General features: G+C 37.7%; 1 protein-coding gene across 2 annotated transcripts in view; it reads left to right on the top strand.

The window, feature by feature from the left end:
• Positions 1-15,227, top strand: part of LOC146664582 (uncharacterized) — a 41,201-nt gene that overhangs the window by 8,466 nt on the left and 17,508 nt on the right. For both annotated transcript variants that reach the window (XM_085411754.1, XM_085411755.1), the window contains exons 2-11: positions 5,741-5,762; positions 5,895-6,095; positions 6,236-6,493; positions 7,783-8,043; positions 9,950-10,210; positions 10,585-10,836; positions 11,687-11,947; positions 12,313-12,564; positions 13,415-13,675; positions 14,049-14,297. In XM_085411754.1, the coding sequence (XP_085267880.1) occupies positions 5,741-5,762; positions 5,895-6,095; positions 6,236-6,493; positions 7,783-8,043; positions 9,950-10,210; positions 10,585-10,836; positions 11,687-11,947; positions 12,313-12,564; positions 13,415-13,675; positions 14,049-14,297 (2,278 nt within the window). The remainder of the gene's footprint in view (positions 1-5,740; positions 5,763-5,894; positions 6,096-6,235; positions 6,494-7,782; positions 8,044-9,949; positions 10,211-10,584; positions 10,837-11,686; positions 11,948-12,312; positions 12,565-13,414; positions 13,676-14,048; positions 14,298-15,227) is intronic.

A 15,227-nucleotide genomic window follows, 5' to 3' on the forward strand; every position in this document is an offset into this window, starting at 1 on the left:
TCTCTAACACTTTTCACATAGAAGAGCCACAAATAATACCAACAATGAAAAACAAACCTGAGATGGGTGGAGTCGCTGTGGATTCAAAAGGAAAATGAACCATTTCTTGGGCACTATTTCCCAAACGGGACTTGGAGCTTTGGTTATTTTTGCTCTCTGAGTCAGTGTCAAGGCATAATTGCTTAAGATGATGCTTTGTTTATTTACTCAAGAGAAAATAAGTGATTCTTAGGAAGAGGGCCAAGGGAAATACAACTCCAGGGAGTCATAGCTTAGAAAAGTCACATCCCCCGAGGTCAGCTTTGCATGAAAACGTGAGATTGTCATAGTATTAAGATGCAGCTCTTACACAATGGTATGTGACCTTTACCATATTCTTCTGATGCTGGAAGAAGTTCAGTTTTTCGTTTTCGTTTTACTTAACACAGTTTAACATGTGTTTACTACATTTACTTACTGTACCAGGGCATTGAAAACATATTTTAAAGTACAAACCGCCTATTCAAAAGTACTTCTTAATTTTTGTATTACCACAAAGTCCTATTTGTAGCATCTCTGGTGTCCATCTAAAACAGCTGAAGGGCTTTCACCCACTATTATAAAACTCTACGTGTTCCATTTTCTTAAGGGCCTCTTCCTTCTCTTCCATGTCTTTTTTTAAAAGTGAACTTTTTTGGGTTACTAACATTAAAAACTTGGTTTTTAACATGAGCTCCAAGTGGGACATTTAGTCAGTAATCCCCACCCCTCAACAGCACCATGGTAACATGCCAAATTCAAATAATCTTATCTAAATCTAATTCATAAAGCCATTTAAACTCAAATTTGTTCTAAGATCATTTTTAAGGTGATCTGTTAATGTGTAACTTTGGTGACCCCCAGTGGCATTATGAAGTACATCCAGAGAATGCAGACTTTAGAGATTCTTCATGGCGTCCTAACATGTAGTATGGCTGAAAAAGAAACATTTCAGTATAAACTTAAAGTCATGGCAATTGTACAGAAAGATACAAAGTTAAAAGACTCTCAGTGTTGGCACAAGATCACTGTTTATCTAAAGAGTTTATCTAAACAGGTTGTCCAAACCCAACCCCAACATTAGCATGGTGTGGAATGCTTTTCTATTACTAACAAACTACCTGTGGTGGAAAAATGTCACTAAATTAGAGATGCTTAAAACATTAACACTCTCTCAGAGTGTTTGTCCTGTTAGGCAGAAACAGCAGAAGTGTAGTCATGCACATATATATACTTCCTCATACACTCTGTTCTTCCTGTTAAAGTGCAAAATCCACCCAGCTTACTTGAGTTTTCATTTCACACTACATGACCTAGTGTAGTGGTTGGTTGGGTAGTTAGTCTTTGGGTTTAGGTCAAAAAGAAAATAGTTGCAGCTTTAAAATATTGTTTACTGAGCATTGTAAAAAAAAAAAAAAAACTAAATAAAAGACCATCAGACAAGTCAGGCTTTACTGAATGTTTATATATTAGATCCTGGGGGGAGACACAAATCCTTTTTAGGGTGCGCCAGAAGGCCATCTGGCGTAAAAATCAAACATCCACATGTGGCGACCCTTTGTGAATAAGGGAGCAGCCAAAAGTAGCTTTAATAATACGTTAACACCCTCCATCTGATCGTGAGGCTTTTGAAACCTTTAACTTTGACGTCAGTGTGCGAAACCTTTGTTCTTCAGAAACAAGAACACTAGCAAAGAGGACTGAAAAAGGGCAGGGTCACTGTGAATAGAAAAGGAAACAGTAATGGGTGGGTTGCTCATGTGTATCGGCAGGTGAATGGGGCGACTTTGAAAACTGGGATGGATTTTTTTAAGATTCCTAGTCTGATGATTTTCAATTGTTAGACCCATTATTAGCATACTATGATTCAATATTTACAAATTTAAGAAAGAGAGAAGTATATATATATTAAGTCGTGGCTAATAAAATAAAAATGTGCACTTAACTAGCAATTTATGAGAATGTAAAATACAACTTTTGACACTAAGGACTGACTGAGTCTGATGGACATAGTCAAGACAGAAAATGTTTAAAATATTAATAATTTTGCAAACGCTGCAAATTAGTCTCAACAGATCTGGTGGTTTGTTGTCACCAAAGCTGAATAAAGTTTTTCAGAAGGTGCAATATTCAGAAAAATTTGCAACTAACACATTGTTTACAGTGGCTTGCAAAAGTATTCGGCCCCCCTGAACTTTTCCATATTTTGTCACATTACAGCCACAAACATGAATCAATTTTATTGGAATTCCACGTGAAAGACCAACACAAAGTGGTGCACACGTGAGAAGTGGAACGAAAATCATACATGATTCCAAAAACTTTTTATAAATAAATCACTGCAAAGTGGGGTGTGTGTAATTATTCAGCCCCCTGAGTCAATACTTTGTAGAACCACCTTTTGCTGCAATTCCAGCTGCCAGTCTTTTAGGGTCTGTCTCTACCAGCTTTGCACATCTACAGACTGAAATCCTTGCCCTTTCTTCTTTGCAAAACAGCGGCCACACATAACGTTTTGTATTTTGGCTAAAAAGTTCCATTTTGGTCTCATCTGACCAGAGCACCTTCTTCACATGTTTGCTGTGTCCCCCACATGGCTTGTGGCAAACTGCAAACGGGACTTCATATGGTTTTCTGTTAACAATGGCTTTCGTCTTGCCACTCTTCCATAAAGACCAACGTTGTGCAGTGCACGACTAATAGTTGTCCTATGGACAGATTCCCCCACCTGAGCTGTAGATCTCTGCAGCTCGTCCAGAGTCACCATGGGCCTCTTGGCTGCATTTCTGATCAGCGCTCTCCTTGTTCAGCCTGTGAGTTTAGGAGGACGGCCTTGTCTTGGTAGGTTTACAGTTGTGCCATACTCCTTCCATTTCTGAATGATCGCTTGAACAGTGCTCCGTGGGATGTTCAAGGCTTGGGAAATCTTTTTGAGGCCTAAGCCTGCTTTAAATTTCTCAGTAACTTTATCCCTGACCTGTGTGGTGTGTTCTTTGGACTTCATGTTGTTGTTGCTCCCAATATTCTCTTAGACAACCTCCGAGGCCGTCACAGAGCAGCTGTATTTGTACTGACATTAGATTACACACAGGTGCACTCTATTTAGTCATTAGCACTCATCAGGCAATGTCTATGGGCAACTGACTGCACTCAGACCAAAGGGGGCTGAATAATTACGCACACCCCACTTTGCAGTTATTTATTTGTAAAAAAAAAATGTTTGGAATCATGTATGATTTTTGTTCCACTTCTCACGTGTGCACCACTTTGTGTTGGTCTTTCACGTGGAATTCCAATAAAATTGATTCATGTTTGTGGCTGTAATGTGACAAAATGTGGAAAAGTTCAAGGGGGGCAAATAGTTTTGCAACCCACTGTACAATATTAGAGAAGTGAGTTCTCCAAACTTAAAATATTTTATTTACCAAGAATACCACAAGGATGAAAATGTCATGGTATCACAAAGGGATTTGGAATTTTAAAAATAAAGGGATTTGATTGGTTTTAATGTTGTAACAGTCACTGAATTTGTGTACGTTAACCCATCTTTTTAATGTGATGTCTTTTCTAAAATAAAACCTAAATATTTATCTTGTGTTATATGATAAACATTTACGAGGATGTTTATCAGTTTTATGGCACAACTGCTTTTTTGAATAAATAAGGAAATACTCACACAGATGCATTTCTAATTTAGATGATAGGTAGTAAAGAAATATCGTTGTATGTTGAAGAGACAGACAGTCAAACGCTAAACTGTCATTTGCCTCTCACTTTGTTTGTGATCTAATCATTTTTTTAGTTACCCACTTTGCTACTATAAATGTACTTTTACATGTGACTTGTGGCTACAGTTAGTAAATATTTCAACAAACCTTTACTATCATATCATAAAACCACAAAGATTCACCTCATAATTCTGTGGCAGATGCAATAAAATACTTGCTGAAATGATTTGCAGCGACCATGACTGTCGTTTACAATTATGAAAGAACCTTATTCTGAGCCTGAGTTGCCTCTAATGCATCTATCGGGGTGTGAGTTTGTGCGTGAATGGTTTAGAAAAGTGCTTGTATAAATGTGTGTATGATCGGCTGAACAAAGCTTGTAGTTTAAAGAAAGACCTGTGATCAGGTTATATGTCTTTAGAACGTGTTTATCTTCGTGAAGATTCCCTCTGGGATTAATAAAGTCTCTCTGGTTAAGTCTGTCTGGTTTTAAATTGTTCTGTAAAACATGTAGCATTTTGCCAGCATTTTACTGAGTATCTGGAACTTGGAAATGAGTAGTTTCAATTTTCTCCTGTGTGTTTTATCAGGCCACTTCATTCTCAAATAATCAAGTTTGGAGTCAGTCAGCATTTTAAGTTGTTCAAGTGACCAAGAACCAAAGATCATGAGACAGCTGTGCTCATTATTGGACTGAATGTAAAAAAGGGTCACGATCGGTGAAAACAGAAAGAAACTGTTATGATTTTTTTGCAGGGTAAATATTCACATAGTGAAGAAAAACCTAAAAGCAAATAGGTTCATTGTGCAGTCAAGAACAATATATTCACAAATCAAACCATATAAACAGACGTCAAACAAAAAACAAATCTAAAGCCTCTTTAACTGAAAAAAAAAACATATTTCCTCTGCTTTCAGCATCTGAATGTTTAAATTAGTAAGTTTACTAGTGTAGTTCATAACTAGGTTAGAACAATATCATTTCATTGCATTATGGCTTCCAAAATTGTCACTAGTTGACTGAAAAACTTGCTAAACTGAACACTAAAACATTGTGCTTTAAGGTCTGTTCCGCCATTATTAGAAGTTAATAATTGGCCATATCTGTGAGCCTTGTGAGGGAGACAATGATGCAGGTTTGAGCTATGATGCCATGAGTTTAATATTTAACTGAGTGGGAAACAGTTTGAAAGGTAACATATCAGCAAGTAACTGTGAGCTATTTAAATTTTGGCTAATAAGTAATGTGGAATCAAAGCTTGGTATTTGGCTCGATACCAGGATACAGATGAAATACAAAGCTGACGTGCATGTTGTATTTATATATGCTGTGAGCAGCTTTACTTTATCCCCGAGGAATCAGATATCATCATGAAATCCAAGGAGGAGGAAGAACAATATTCAGAACAGCAGTTCCCCACATTTCTTCGTACCTTCAAGGCTGTTGAAGGATTAGAGATGGTTTTTATTAGCGGAGTCTACTTCCTTGTTTGTACTAACTAGCACAAAATCGTGTTCTTTTCAGCTGTTACAGTGAAACTTTATCACACGCTACTGAGCTTTTGTGTGTTTTTTTTTTAACCATCAAAATAGAAAATGTGATACCTAAACAGATCTGTGTGTAAACATTTTGAGGTTTCTAATTTAATTTCTGGTTCCTGAACACTTACACATTATGTGTAGGAAAATGTACAGATGAAATAATTCCCCACATGAGTGTGATTTGCAAGGAATTCTGGTCGAGAAACAGCTTGACGCTGCCATCAGGTCAAATCATGTTTTGGCTGGTTTGACCTGATAGCAGGTTCACTCTCCTTTCACGCAGAAGGAACAAAAAAATCCTGCATACACATCCAGCTTTGAATTTCAGCAGTGACCTGTGACATCGAACAGCTGGTTGGTTTTGATGCTTTAAATCTGTTCAAAACTAAATGCTGACCTCTGCTGGTGTAAAAATGATTTACCTTGTTTTTTTTCTGTGTTAATCTCTGCAGAGCTCCCAAGCACAAAATATCTGTAAGTACTGGTTCCTCATTTATTCATGTGCTCTCTGTTTAATATTTTGACTTTTTTATAGCTCAAAACTGAAGTTTTGTGAATTTCTCACTGTTGTCTTGAATGTCTTGGTTTTCTTGTTCTTCTTTTTAGCGAATTGTGCAACAGGAACCTTAAATATAACAACCACCACAACAACAGCAGATGTCACCTTTCAACTTGACTCAAACTGCAGCTTAACAGTTGGCAGTAATATGTCTGAAAAAGGTTTAATAACTGGTCTGACTCCTGGAGCTGTCTATCACATTGTCTTAAACTGTTCAGGCTCCTGCAATGTGTCAAACATCGCAACAAGTAAGTCATTTTATTTTTCTTAAATATATAAACTAATGATTCTGTGAGTTGGATGACAGTGATGTTAATATTAGTTTATAACCAATAATGAGAATATGATGAACTGATTTGTTTCCTGTTGACGTATCTCTAATTCACAGAGCCAGAAACGGTCAGTTTAACAGTCACTGATATCACAACATCCTCTATGTTTGTGAGCTGGACTAAACCAGTGGGAAACAGCTCCTTCTATAAAGTACAGTGGACAGATGGAGGAACAAGTGCCCCTGTAACTGTCAGTGACACGTTTAAGATCATTACTAACCTGACTGCTGGTGTCCAGTATGAAATAAATGTCACTGCAGTGGCAGATGATAATCATACTGAAGGACAGAGTGCTACTGTCACCAACTACACAAGTAAGCGAGCATTTACATGTTTTCATACTGTGAATTAGTGACTGTCTGCTGAGAATATCTGGTAAAATAAGGAGTCTTCTATCATCATAAGATAAGTTAAATTGAAAGGAAAGTAGAAGAAGAAATCCAGATGTAGAAGAAGAAGCCCTTTGAAGTGAGAAGGTTGGATCTCTCACCGATGTGTCCTCATATAACAGCTGTAGTTGTGCTCGCTCTGTGTTTGAGTAACAGCTCCAATAATGGTTTGCATTTCTTTTGTACGTCTAGTTTAGATCTTCCTCTGAACTTCCAGCTGCATGAAATGTTACAGGGTCAGCATGTTGCTGCTCGTGTGTTTTTACTGTAACTTTGAGACAGAGAAGACTTGAGCTGATATTTTAATTGTTACCCATGTAGTGACTTCTCCCTTACAGAGCCTGAAGTAGTCAGATTACTCAGTGTTACTGCTTTCACAACGTCCTCTGTATCACTGAAGTGGACTGAAGCAGAGGGAAACAGCTGCTTCTATCTTGTAGAGTGGACAGATAGACATTTAAATGAGAATCACAGTGTGAATAACACATAAATAACCATCAGTGCACTAACTGCCTGTATGCAGTACAGATTTAGAGTTACTGCAGTGGCTGGTGATGAGCAAACTACGGGAGCTGCAGAGTTAATTTCACTGTATACAAACAGGATGTGCAGGAATTCCCATGCATTTTTTGCTCAAATAAATTCTACAATGAATTAATGATTCAGTCTAAAAAATGATCAATCTGTCTCTATTAGTGTTGTATGTAACACAGGCCTTTAAGGTGGCAGATGGTTGCCACTACCTGAGCCTGTTTCTGCTGGAGGTTTCTTCCTGTTAAAAGGGAGTTTTACCTCCCTACAGTCGCCAAGTGCACAAAGGAGGCTGTTTGATTGTTGCCGTTTTCTCTCTTTTAGTGTAGGGTCTTTACTAAAGTGCTTTGAGCTAACTAATTTGGCTCTATTTAAAGAAAATAAAATTGAATAGAATTGACTTCTCATGCAATTACCCTCTACTCACAGAGCCTAAATTAGTCAGGGATCTCATTGTCACTGAAACGAAAAACTATGAGAGCTGCAGAGTTAATTTTACTGTATACACATAAGATATGCAGGAATTCAACATCTGAATGAATTTGATATCAATGTTTTTCAAATGCTGTCCCTTAGGTGTTCTTTACTAAATTTGCTTCATATTTGATGGTGTCATTTTCTAATTTTAAAATATATTTATGTCAGTTTTCGTGTTTTTGCATCTTCCTCTCTGTAACACACAGAACCTGAAAAAGTGAATGATCTTACTGTCAGTGAAACCAGGACGTCCTCTATATTTCTGAACTGGACTGAGCCACAGGGTCAAAGGTCTTTCTATAGAGTAGAGTGGACAGATGGAACAATAAACATGAATAAGACTGTGACTGAAACTAAAGTAAATGTCACTGAGCTGACTCCTGGAGTGAACTACACTTTCACTGTCACAGCAGTGGCTGGAGATAACAGTACACAAAGTGACGTAGCAACACTTTCTCAATACACAAGTAAGATGAAGAGTATGACCATTTCTGATCTGGGGTCTCGTGCTCTGTACTGTGTCACTGTTTCATTTTATCTTGTAGTTTATTATTTGTCAACTTTTTAGGATAGTTTTTTTTCTAGTGAAGCAGTTACTTCAAAAATTATAGAAATTATTGTGACTTGAAAGACTTCAAATCTAAAAACACTTTTTATTCATGTGTGACATGGGTTTTTTGTTAAAAAGCATTTTATGATTTATTCACATATCCTCTCAGGTCTTTCTTAATTCAGTTCTCTTGGTTCTTACCTGTTGCAGTCACTGCTTATTTTTCTTGGCTCAGCAGTTCTTTTGTTTTCTTGTTCCTCCTCATGTACTCTCCACTCATAGAGTCTGAAGTAGTCATGAGTCTCTCTGTTGTTAACGTCACAACATCGTCAATTTTTGTGAGCTGGACTAAACCAGTGGGAAACAGCTTCTTCTATAAAGTACAGTGGACAAACTTCTCTGTAAATGTCAATGAGACATTTTATAATATTATTAACCTGACTGCTGGTGTCCAGTATGAAATAAATGTCACTGCAGTGGCTGGTGATGATAATTATACTGAAGGACAGAGTGCTACTGTCACCAACTACACAAGTAAGCGAGCATTTACATGTTTTCATACTGTGAATTAGTGACTGTCTGCTGAGAATATCTGGTAAAATAAGGAGTCTTCTATCATCATAAGATAAGTTAAATTGAAAGGAAAGTAGAAGAAGAAATCCAGATGTAGAAGAAGAAGCCCTTTGAAGTGAGAAGGTTGGATCTCTCACCGATGTGTCCTCATATAACAGCTGTAGTTGTGCTCACTCTGTGTTTGAGTAACAGCTCCAATAATGGTTTGCATTTCTTTTGTACGTCTAGTTTAGATCTTCCTCTGAACTTCCAGCTGCATGAAATGTTACAGGGTCAGCATGTTGCTGCTCGTGTGTTTTTACTGTAACTTTGAGACGGAGAAGACTTGAGCCAATATTTTAATTGTTACCCATGTAGTGACTTCTCCCTTACAGAGCCTGAAGTAGTCAGATTACTCAGTGTTACTGCTTTCACAACGTCCTCTGTATCACTGAAGTGGACTGAAGCAGAGGGAAACAGCTGCTTCTATCTTGTAGAGTGGACAGATAGACATTTAAATGAGAATCACAGTGTGAATATCACATAAATAACCATCAGTGCACTAACTGCCTGTATGCAGTACAGATTTAGAGTTACTGCAGTGGCTGGTGATGAGCAAACTACGGGAGCTGCAGAGTTAATTTCACTGTATACAAACAGGATGTGCAGGAATTCCCATGCATTTTTTGCTCAAATAAATTCTACAATGAATTAATGATTCAGTCTAAAAAATGATCAATCTGTCTCTATTAGTGTTGTATGTAACACAGGCCTTTAAGGTGGCAGATGGTTGCCACTACCTGAGCCTGTTTCTGCTGGAGGTTTCTTCCTGTTAAAAGGGAGTTTTACCTCCCTACAGTCGCCAAGTGCACAAAGGAGGCTGTTTGATTGTTGCCGTTTTCTCTCTTTTAGTGTAGGGTCTTTACTAAAGTGCTTTGAGCTAACTAATTTGGCTCTATTTAAAGAAGATAAAATTGAATAGAATTGACTTCTCATGCAATTACCCTCTACTCACAGAGCCTAAATTAGTCAGGGATCTCATTGTCACTGAAATGAAAAACTATGAGAGCTGCAGAGTTAATTTTACTGTATACACATAAGATATGCAGGAATTCAACATCTGAATGAATTTGATATCAATGTTTTTCAAATGCTGTCCCTTAGGTGTTCTTTACTAAATTTGCTTCATATTTGATGGTGTCATTTTCTAATTTTAAAATATATTTATGTCAGTTTTCGTGTTTTTGCATCTTCCTCTCTGTAACACACAGAACCTGAAAAAGTGAATGATCTTACTGTCAGTGAAACCAGGACGTCCTCTATATTTCTGAACTGGACTGAGCCACAGGGTCAAAGGTCATTCTATAGAGTAGAGTGGACAGATGGAACAATAAACATGAATAAGACTGTGACTGAAACTAAAGTAAATGTCACTGAGCTGACTCCTGGAGTGAACTACACTTTCACTGTCACAGCAGTGGCTGGAGATAACAGTACACAAAGTGACGTAGCAACACTTTCTCAATACACAAGTAAGATGAAGAGTATGACCATTTCTGATCTGGGGTCTCGTGCTCTGTACTGTGTCACTGTTTCATTTTTTATCTTGTAGTTTATTATTTGTCAACTTTTTAGGACAGTTTTTTTTTTCTAGTGAAGCAGTTACTTCAAAAATTATAGAAATTATTGTGACTTGAAAGACTTCAAATCTAAAAGCACTTTTTATCCATGAGTGACAAGTTTGTTTGTTTTTTACCAAATTAAGTTTTTGATTTATTCACATATCCTCTCAGGTCTTTCTTAATTCAGTCCTCTTGGTTCTTACCTGTTGCAGTCACTGCTTATTGTTCTTGGCTCAGCAGTTCTTTTGTTTTCTTGTTCCTCCTCATGTACTCTCCACTCATAGAGTCTGAAGTAGTCATGAGTCTCTCTGCTGTTAACGTCACAACATCGTCAATTTTTGTGAGCTGGACTAAACCAGTGGGAAACAGCTTCTTCTATAAAGTACAGTGGACAAACTTCTCTGTAAATGTCAATGAGACATTTTATAATATTATTAACCTGACTGCTGGTGTCCAGTATGAAATAAATGTCACTGCAGTGGCTGGTGATGATAATTATACTGAAGGACAGAGTGCTACTGTCACCAACTACACAAGTAAGCGAGCATTTACATGTTTTCATACTGTGAATTAGTGACTGTCTGCTGAGAATATCTGGTAAAATAAGGAGTCTTCTATCATCATAAGATAAGTTAAATTGAAAGGAAAGTAGAAGAAGAAATCCAGATGTAGAAGAAGAAGCCCTTTGAAGTGAGAAGGTTGGATCTCTCACCGATGTGTCCTCATATAACAGCTGTAGTTGTGCTCACTCTGTGTTTGAGTAACAGCTCCAATAATGGTTTGCATTTCTTTTGTACGTCTAGTTTAGATCTTCCTCTGAACTTCCAGCTGCATGAAATGTTACAGGGTCAGCATGTTGCTGCTCGTGTGTTTTTACTGTAACTTTGAGACAGAGAAGACTTGAGCCAATATTTTAATTGTTACCCATGTAGTGACTTCTCCCTTACAGAGCCTGAAGTAGTCAGATTACTCAGTGTTACTGCTTTCACAACGTCCTCTGTATCACTGAAGTGGACTGAAGCAGAGGGAAACAGCTGCTTCTATCTTGTAGAGTGGACAGATAGACATTTAAATGAGAATCACAGTGTGAATAACACATAAATAACCATCAGTGCACTAACTGCCTGTATGCAGTACAGATTTAGAGTTTCTGCAGTGGCTGGTGATGAGCAAACTACGGGAGCTGCAGAGTTAATTTCACTGTATACAAACAGGATGTGCAGGAATTCAACTTCTGAATCAATTTGTAATCAGTGTTTTTCAAATGCTGTCCCTTAGGTGTTCTTTACTAAATTTGCAGCATATTTGATGGTGTCATTTTCTAAAGTTAAAATTATAGTAATCTTAGTGTTGTTATTTTTGCATCTTCCTCTCTGTAACACACAGAACCCGAGAAAGTGAATGATCTTACTGTCAGTGAAATCAGGACGTCCTCTATATTTCTGAACTGGACTGAGCCACAGGGTCAAAGGTCATTCTATAGAGTAGAGTGGACAGATGGAACAATAAACATGAATAAGACTGTGACTGAAACTAAAGTAAATGTCACTGAGCTGACTCCTGGAGTGAACTACACTTTCACTGTCACAGCAGTGGCTGGAGATAACAGTACACAAAGTGACGTAGCAACACTTTCTCAATACACAAGTAAGATGAAGAGTATGACCATTTCTGATCTGGGGTCTCGTGCTCTGTACTGTGTCACTGTTTCATTTTATCTTGTAGTTTATTATTTGTCAACTTTTTAGGATAGTTTTTTTTCTAGTGAAGCAGTTACTTCAAAAATTATAGAAATTATTGTGACTTGAAAGACTTCAAATCTAAAAACACTTTTTATTCATGTGTGACATGGGTTTTTTGTTAAAAAGCATTTTATGATTTATTCACATATCCTCTCAGGTCTTTCTTAATTCAGTTCTCTTGGTTCTTACCTGTTGCAGTCACTGCTTATTTTTCTTGGCTCAGCAGTTCTTTTGTTTTCTTGTTCCTCCTCATGTACTCTCCACTCATAGAGTCTGAAGTAGTCATGAGTCTCTCTGTTGTTAACGTCACAACATCGTCAATTTTTGTGAGCTGGACTAAACCAGTGGGAAACAGCTTCTTCTATAAAGTACAGTGGACAAACTTCTCTGTAAATGTCAATGAGACATTTTATAATATTATTAACCTGACTGCTGGTGTCCAGTATGAAATAAATGTCACTGCAGTGGCTGGTGATGATAATTATACTGAAGGACAGAGTGCTACTGTCACCAACTACACAAGTAAGCGAGCATTTACATGTTTTCATACTGTGAATTAGTGACTGTCTGCTGAGAATATCTGGTAAAATAAGGAGTCTTCTATCATCATAAGATAAGTTAAATTGAAAGGAAAGTAGAAGAAGAAATCCAGATGTAGAAGAAGAAGCCCTTTGAAGTGAGAAGGTTGGATCTCTCACCGATGTGTCCTCATATAACAGCTGTAGTTGTGCTCACTCTGTGTTTGAGTAACAGCTCCAATAATGGTTTGCATTTCTTTTGTACGTCTAGTTTAGATCTTCCTCTGAACTTCCAGCTGCATGAAATGTTACAGGGTCAGCATGTTGCTGCTCGTGTGTTTTTACTGTAACTTTGAGACGGAGAAGACTTGAGCCAATATTTTAATTGTTACCCATGTAGTGACTTCTCCCTTACAGAGCCTGAAGTAGTCAGATTACTCAGTGTTACTGCTTTCACAACGTCCTCTGTATCACTGAAGTGGACTGAAGCAGAGGGAAACAGCTGCTTCTATCTTGTAGAGTGGACAGATAGACATTTAAATGAGAATCACAGTGTGAATATCACATAAATAACCATCAGTGCACTAACTGCCTGTATGCAGTACAGATTTAGAGTTACTGCAGTGGCTGGTGATGAGCAAACTACAGGAGCTGCAGAGTTAATTTCACTGTATACAAACAGGATGTGCAGGAATTCAACTTCTGAATCAATTTGTAATCAGTGTTTTTCAAATGCTGTCCCTTAGGTGTTCTTTACTAAATTTGCAGCATATTTGATGGTGTCATTTTCTAAAGTTAAAATTATAGTAATCTTAGTGTTGTTATTTTTGCATCTTCCTCTCTGTAACACACAGAACCCGAGAAAGTGAATGATCTTACTGTCAGTGAAATCAGGACGTCCTCTATATTTCTGAACTGGACTGAGCCACAGGGTCAAAGGTCATTCTATAGAGTAGAGTGGACAGATGGAACAATAAACATGAATAAGACTGTGACTGAAACTAAAGTAAATGTCACTGAGCTGACTCCTGGAGTGAACTACACTTTCACTGTCACAGCAGTGGCTGGAGATAACAGTACACAAAGTGACGTAGCAACACTTTCTCAATACACAAGTAAGATGAAGAGTATGACCATTTCTGATCTGGGGTCTCGTGCTCTGTACTGTGTCACTGTTTCATTTTTTATCTTGTAGTTTATTATTTGTCAACTTTTTAGGACAGTTTTTTTTTTCTAGTGAAGCAGTTACTTCAAAAATTAATGAAATCCTTTTTACAGGAAGACTTCAAATCTAAAAGCACTTTTTATCCATGAGTGACATGTTTGTTTGTTTTTTACCAAATTAAGTTTTTGATTTATTCACATATCCTCTCAGGTCTTTCTTAATTCAGTCCTCTTGGTTCTTACCTGTTGCAGTCACTGCTTATTGTTCTTGGCTCAGCAGTTCTTTTGTTTTCTTGTTCCTCCTCATGTACTCTCCACTCATAGAGCCTGAAGTAGTCACGAGTCTCTCTGTTGTTAACGTCACAACATCGGCAATTTCTGTGAGCTGGACTAAACCAGTGGGAAACAGCTTCTTCTATAAAGTACAGTGGACAAACTTCTCTGTAAATGTCAGTGACACGTTTAAGATCATTACTAACCTGACTGCTGGTGTCCAGTATGAAATAAATGTCACTGCAGTGGCTGGTGATGGTTCTACTGAGGGACAGAGTGCTACTGTCACCAACTACACAAGTAAGCGAGCATTTACATGTTTTCATACTGTGAATTAGTGACTGTCTGCTGAGAATATCTGGTAAAATAAGGAGTCTTCTATCATCATAAGATAAGTTAAATTGAAAGGAAAGTAGAAGAAGAAATCCAGATGTAGAAGAAGAAGCCCTTTGAAGTGAGAAGGTTGGATCTCTCACCGATGTGTCCTCATATAACAGCTGTAGTTGTGCTCGCTCTGTGTTTGAGTAACAGCTCCAATAATGGTTTGCATTTCTTTTGTACGTCTAGTTTAGATCTTCCTCTGAACTTCCAGCTGCATGAAATGTTACAGGGTCAGCATGTTGCTGCTCGTGTGTTTTTACTGTAACTTTGAGACGGAGAAGACTTGAGCCAATATTTTAATTGTTACCCATGTAGTGACTTCTCCCTTACAGAGCCTGAAGTAGTCAGATTACTCAGTGTTACTGCTTTCACAACGTCCTCTGTATCACTGAAGTGGACTGAAGCAGAGGGAAACAGCTGCTTCTATCTTGTAGAGTGGACAGATAGACATTTTAAATGAGAATCACAGTGTGAATATCACATAAATAACCATCAGTGCACTAACTGCCTGTATGCAGTACAGATTTAGTTACTGCAGTGGCTGGTGATGAGCAAACTACGGGAGCTGCAGAGTTAATTTCACTGTATACAAACAGGATGTGCAGGAATTCCCATGCATTTTTTGCTCAAATAAATTCTACAATGAATTAATGATTCAGTCTAAAAAATGATCAATCTGTCTCTATTAGTGTTGTATGTAACACAGGCCTTTAAGGTGGCAGATGGTTGCCACTACCTGAGCCTGTTTCTGCTGGAGGTTTCTTCCTGTTAAAAGGGAGTTTTACCTCCCTACAGTCGCCAAGTGCACAAAGGAGGCTGTTTGATTGTTGCCGTTTTCTCTCTTTTAGT

The sequence above is a fragment of the Rhamphochromis longiceps genome, linkage group LG7 (assembly GCF_057381845.1).
Source record: "Rhamphochromis longiceps isolate RC_006_pf linkage group LG7, R_longiceps_female_GT1.1, whole genome shotgun sequence".
Classification (NCBI taxonomy): domain Eukaryota; kingdom Metazoa; phylum Chordata; class Actinopteri; order Cichliformes; family Cichlidae; genus Rhamphochromis; species Rhamphochromis longiceps.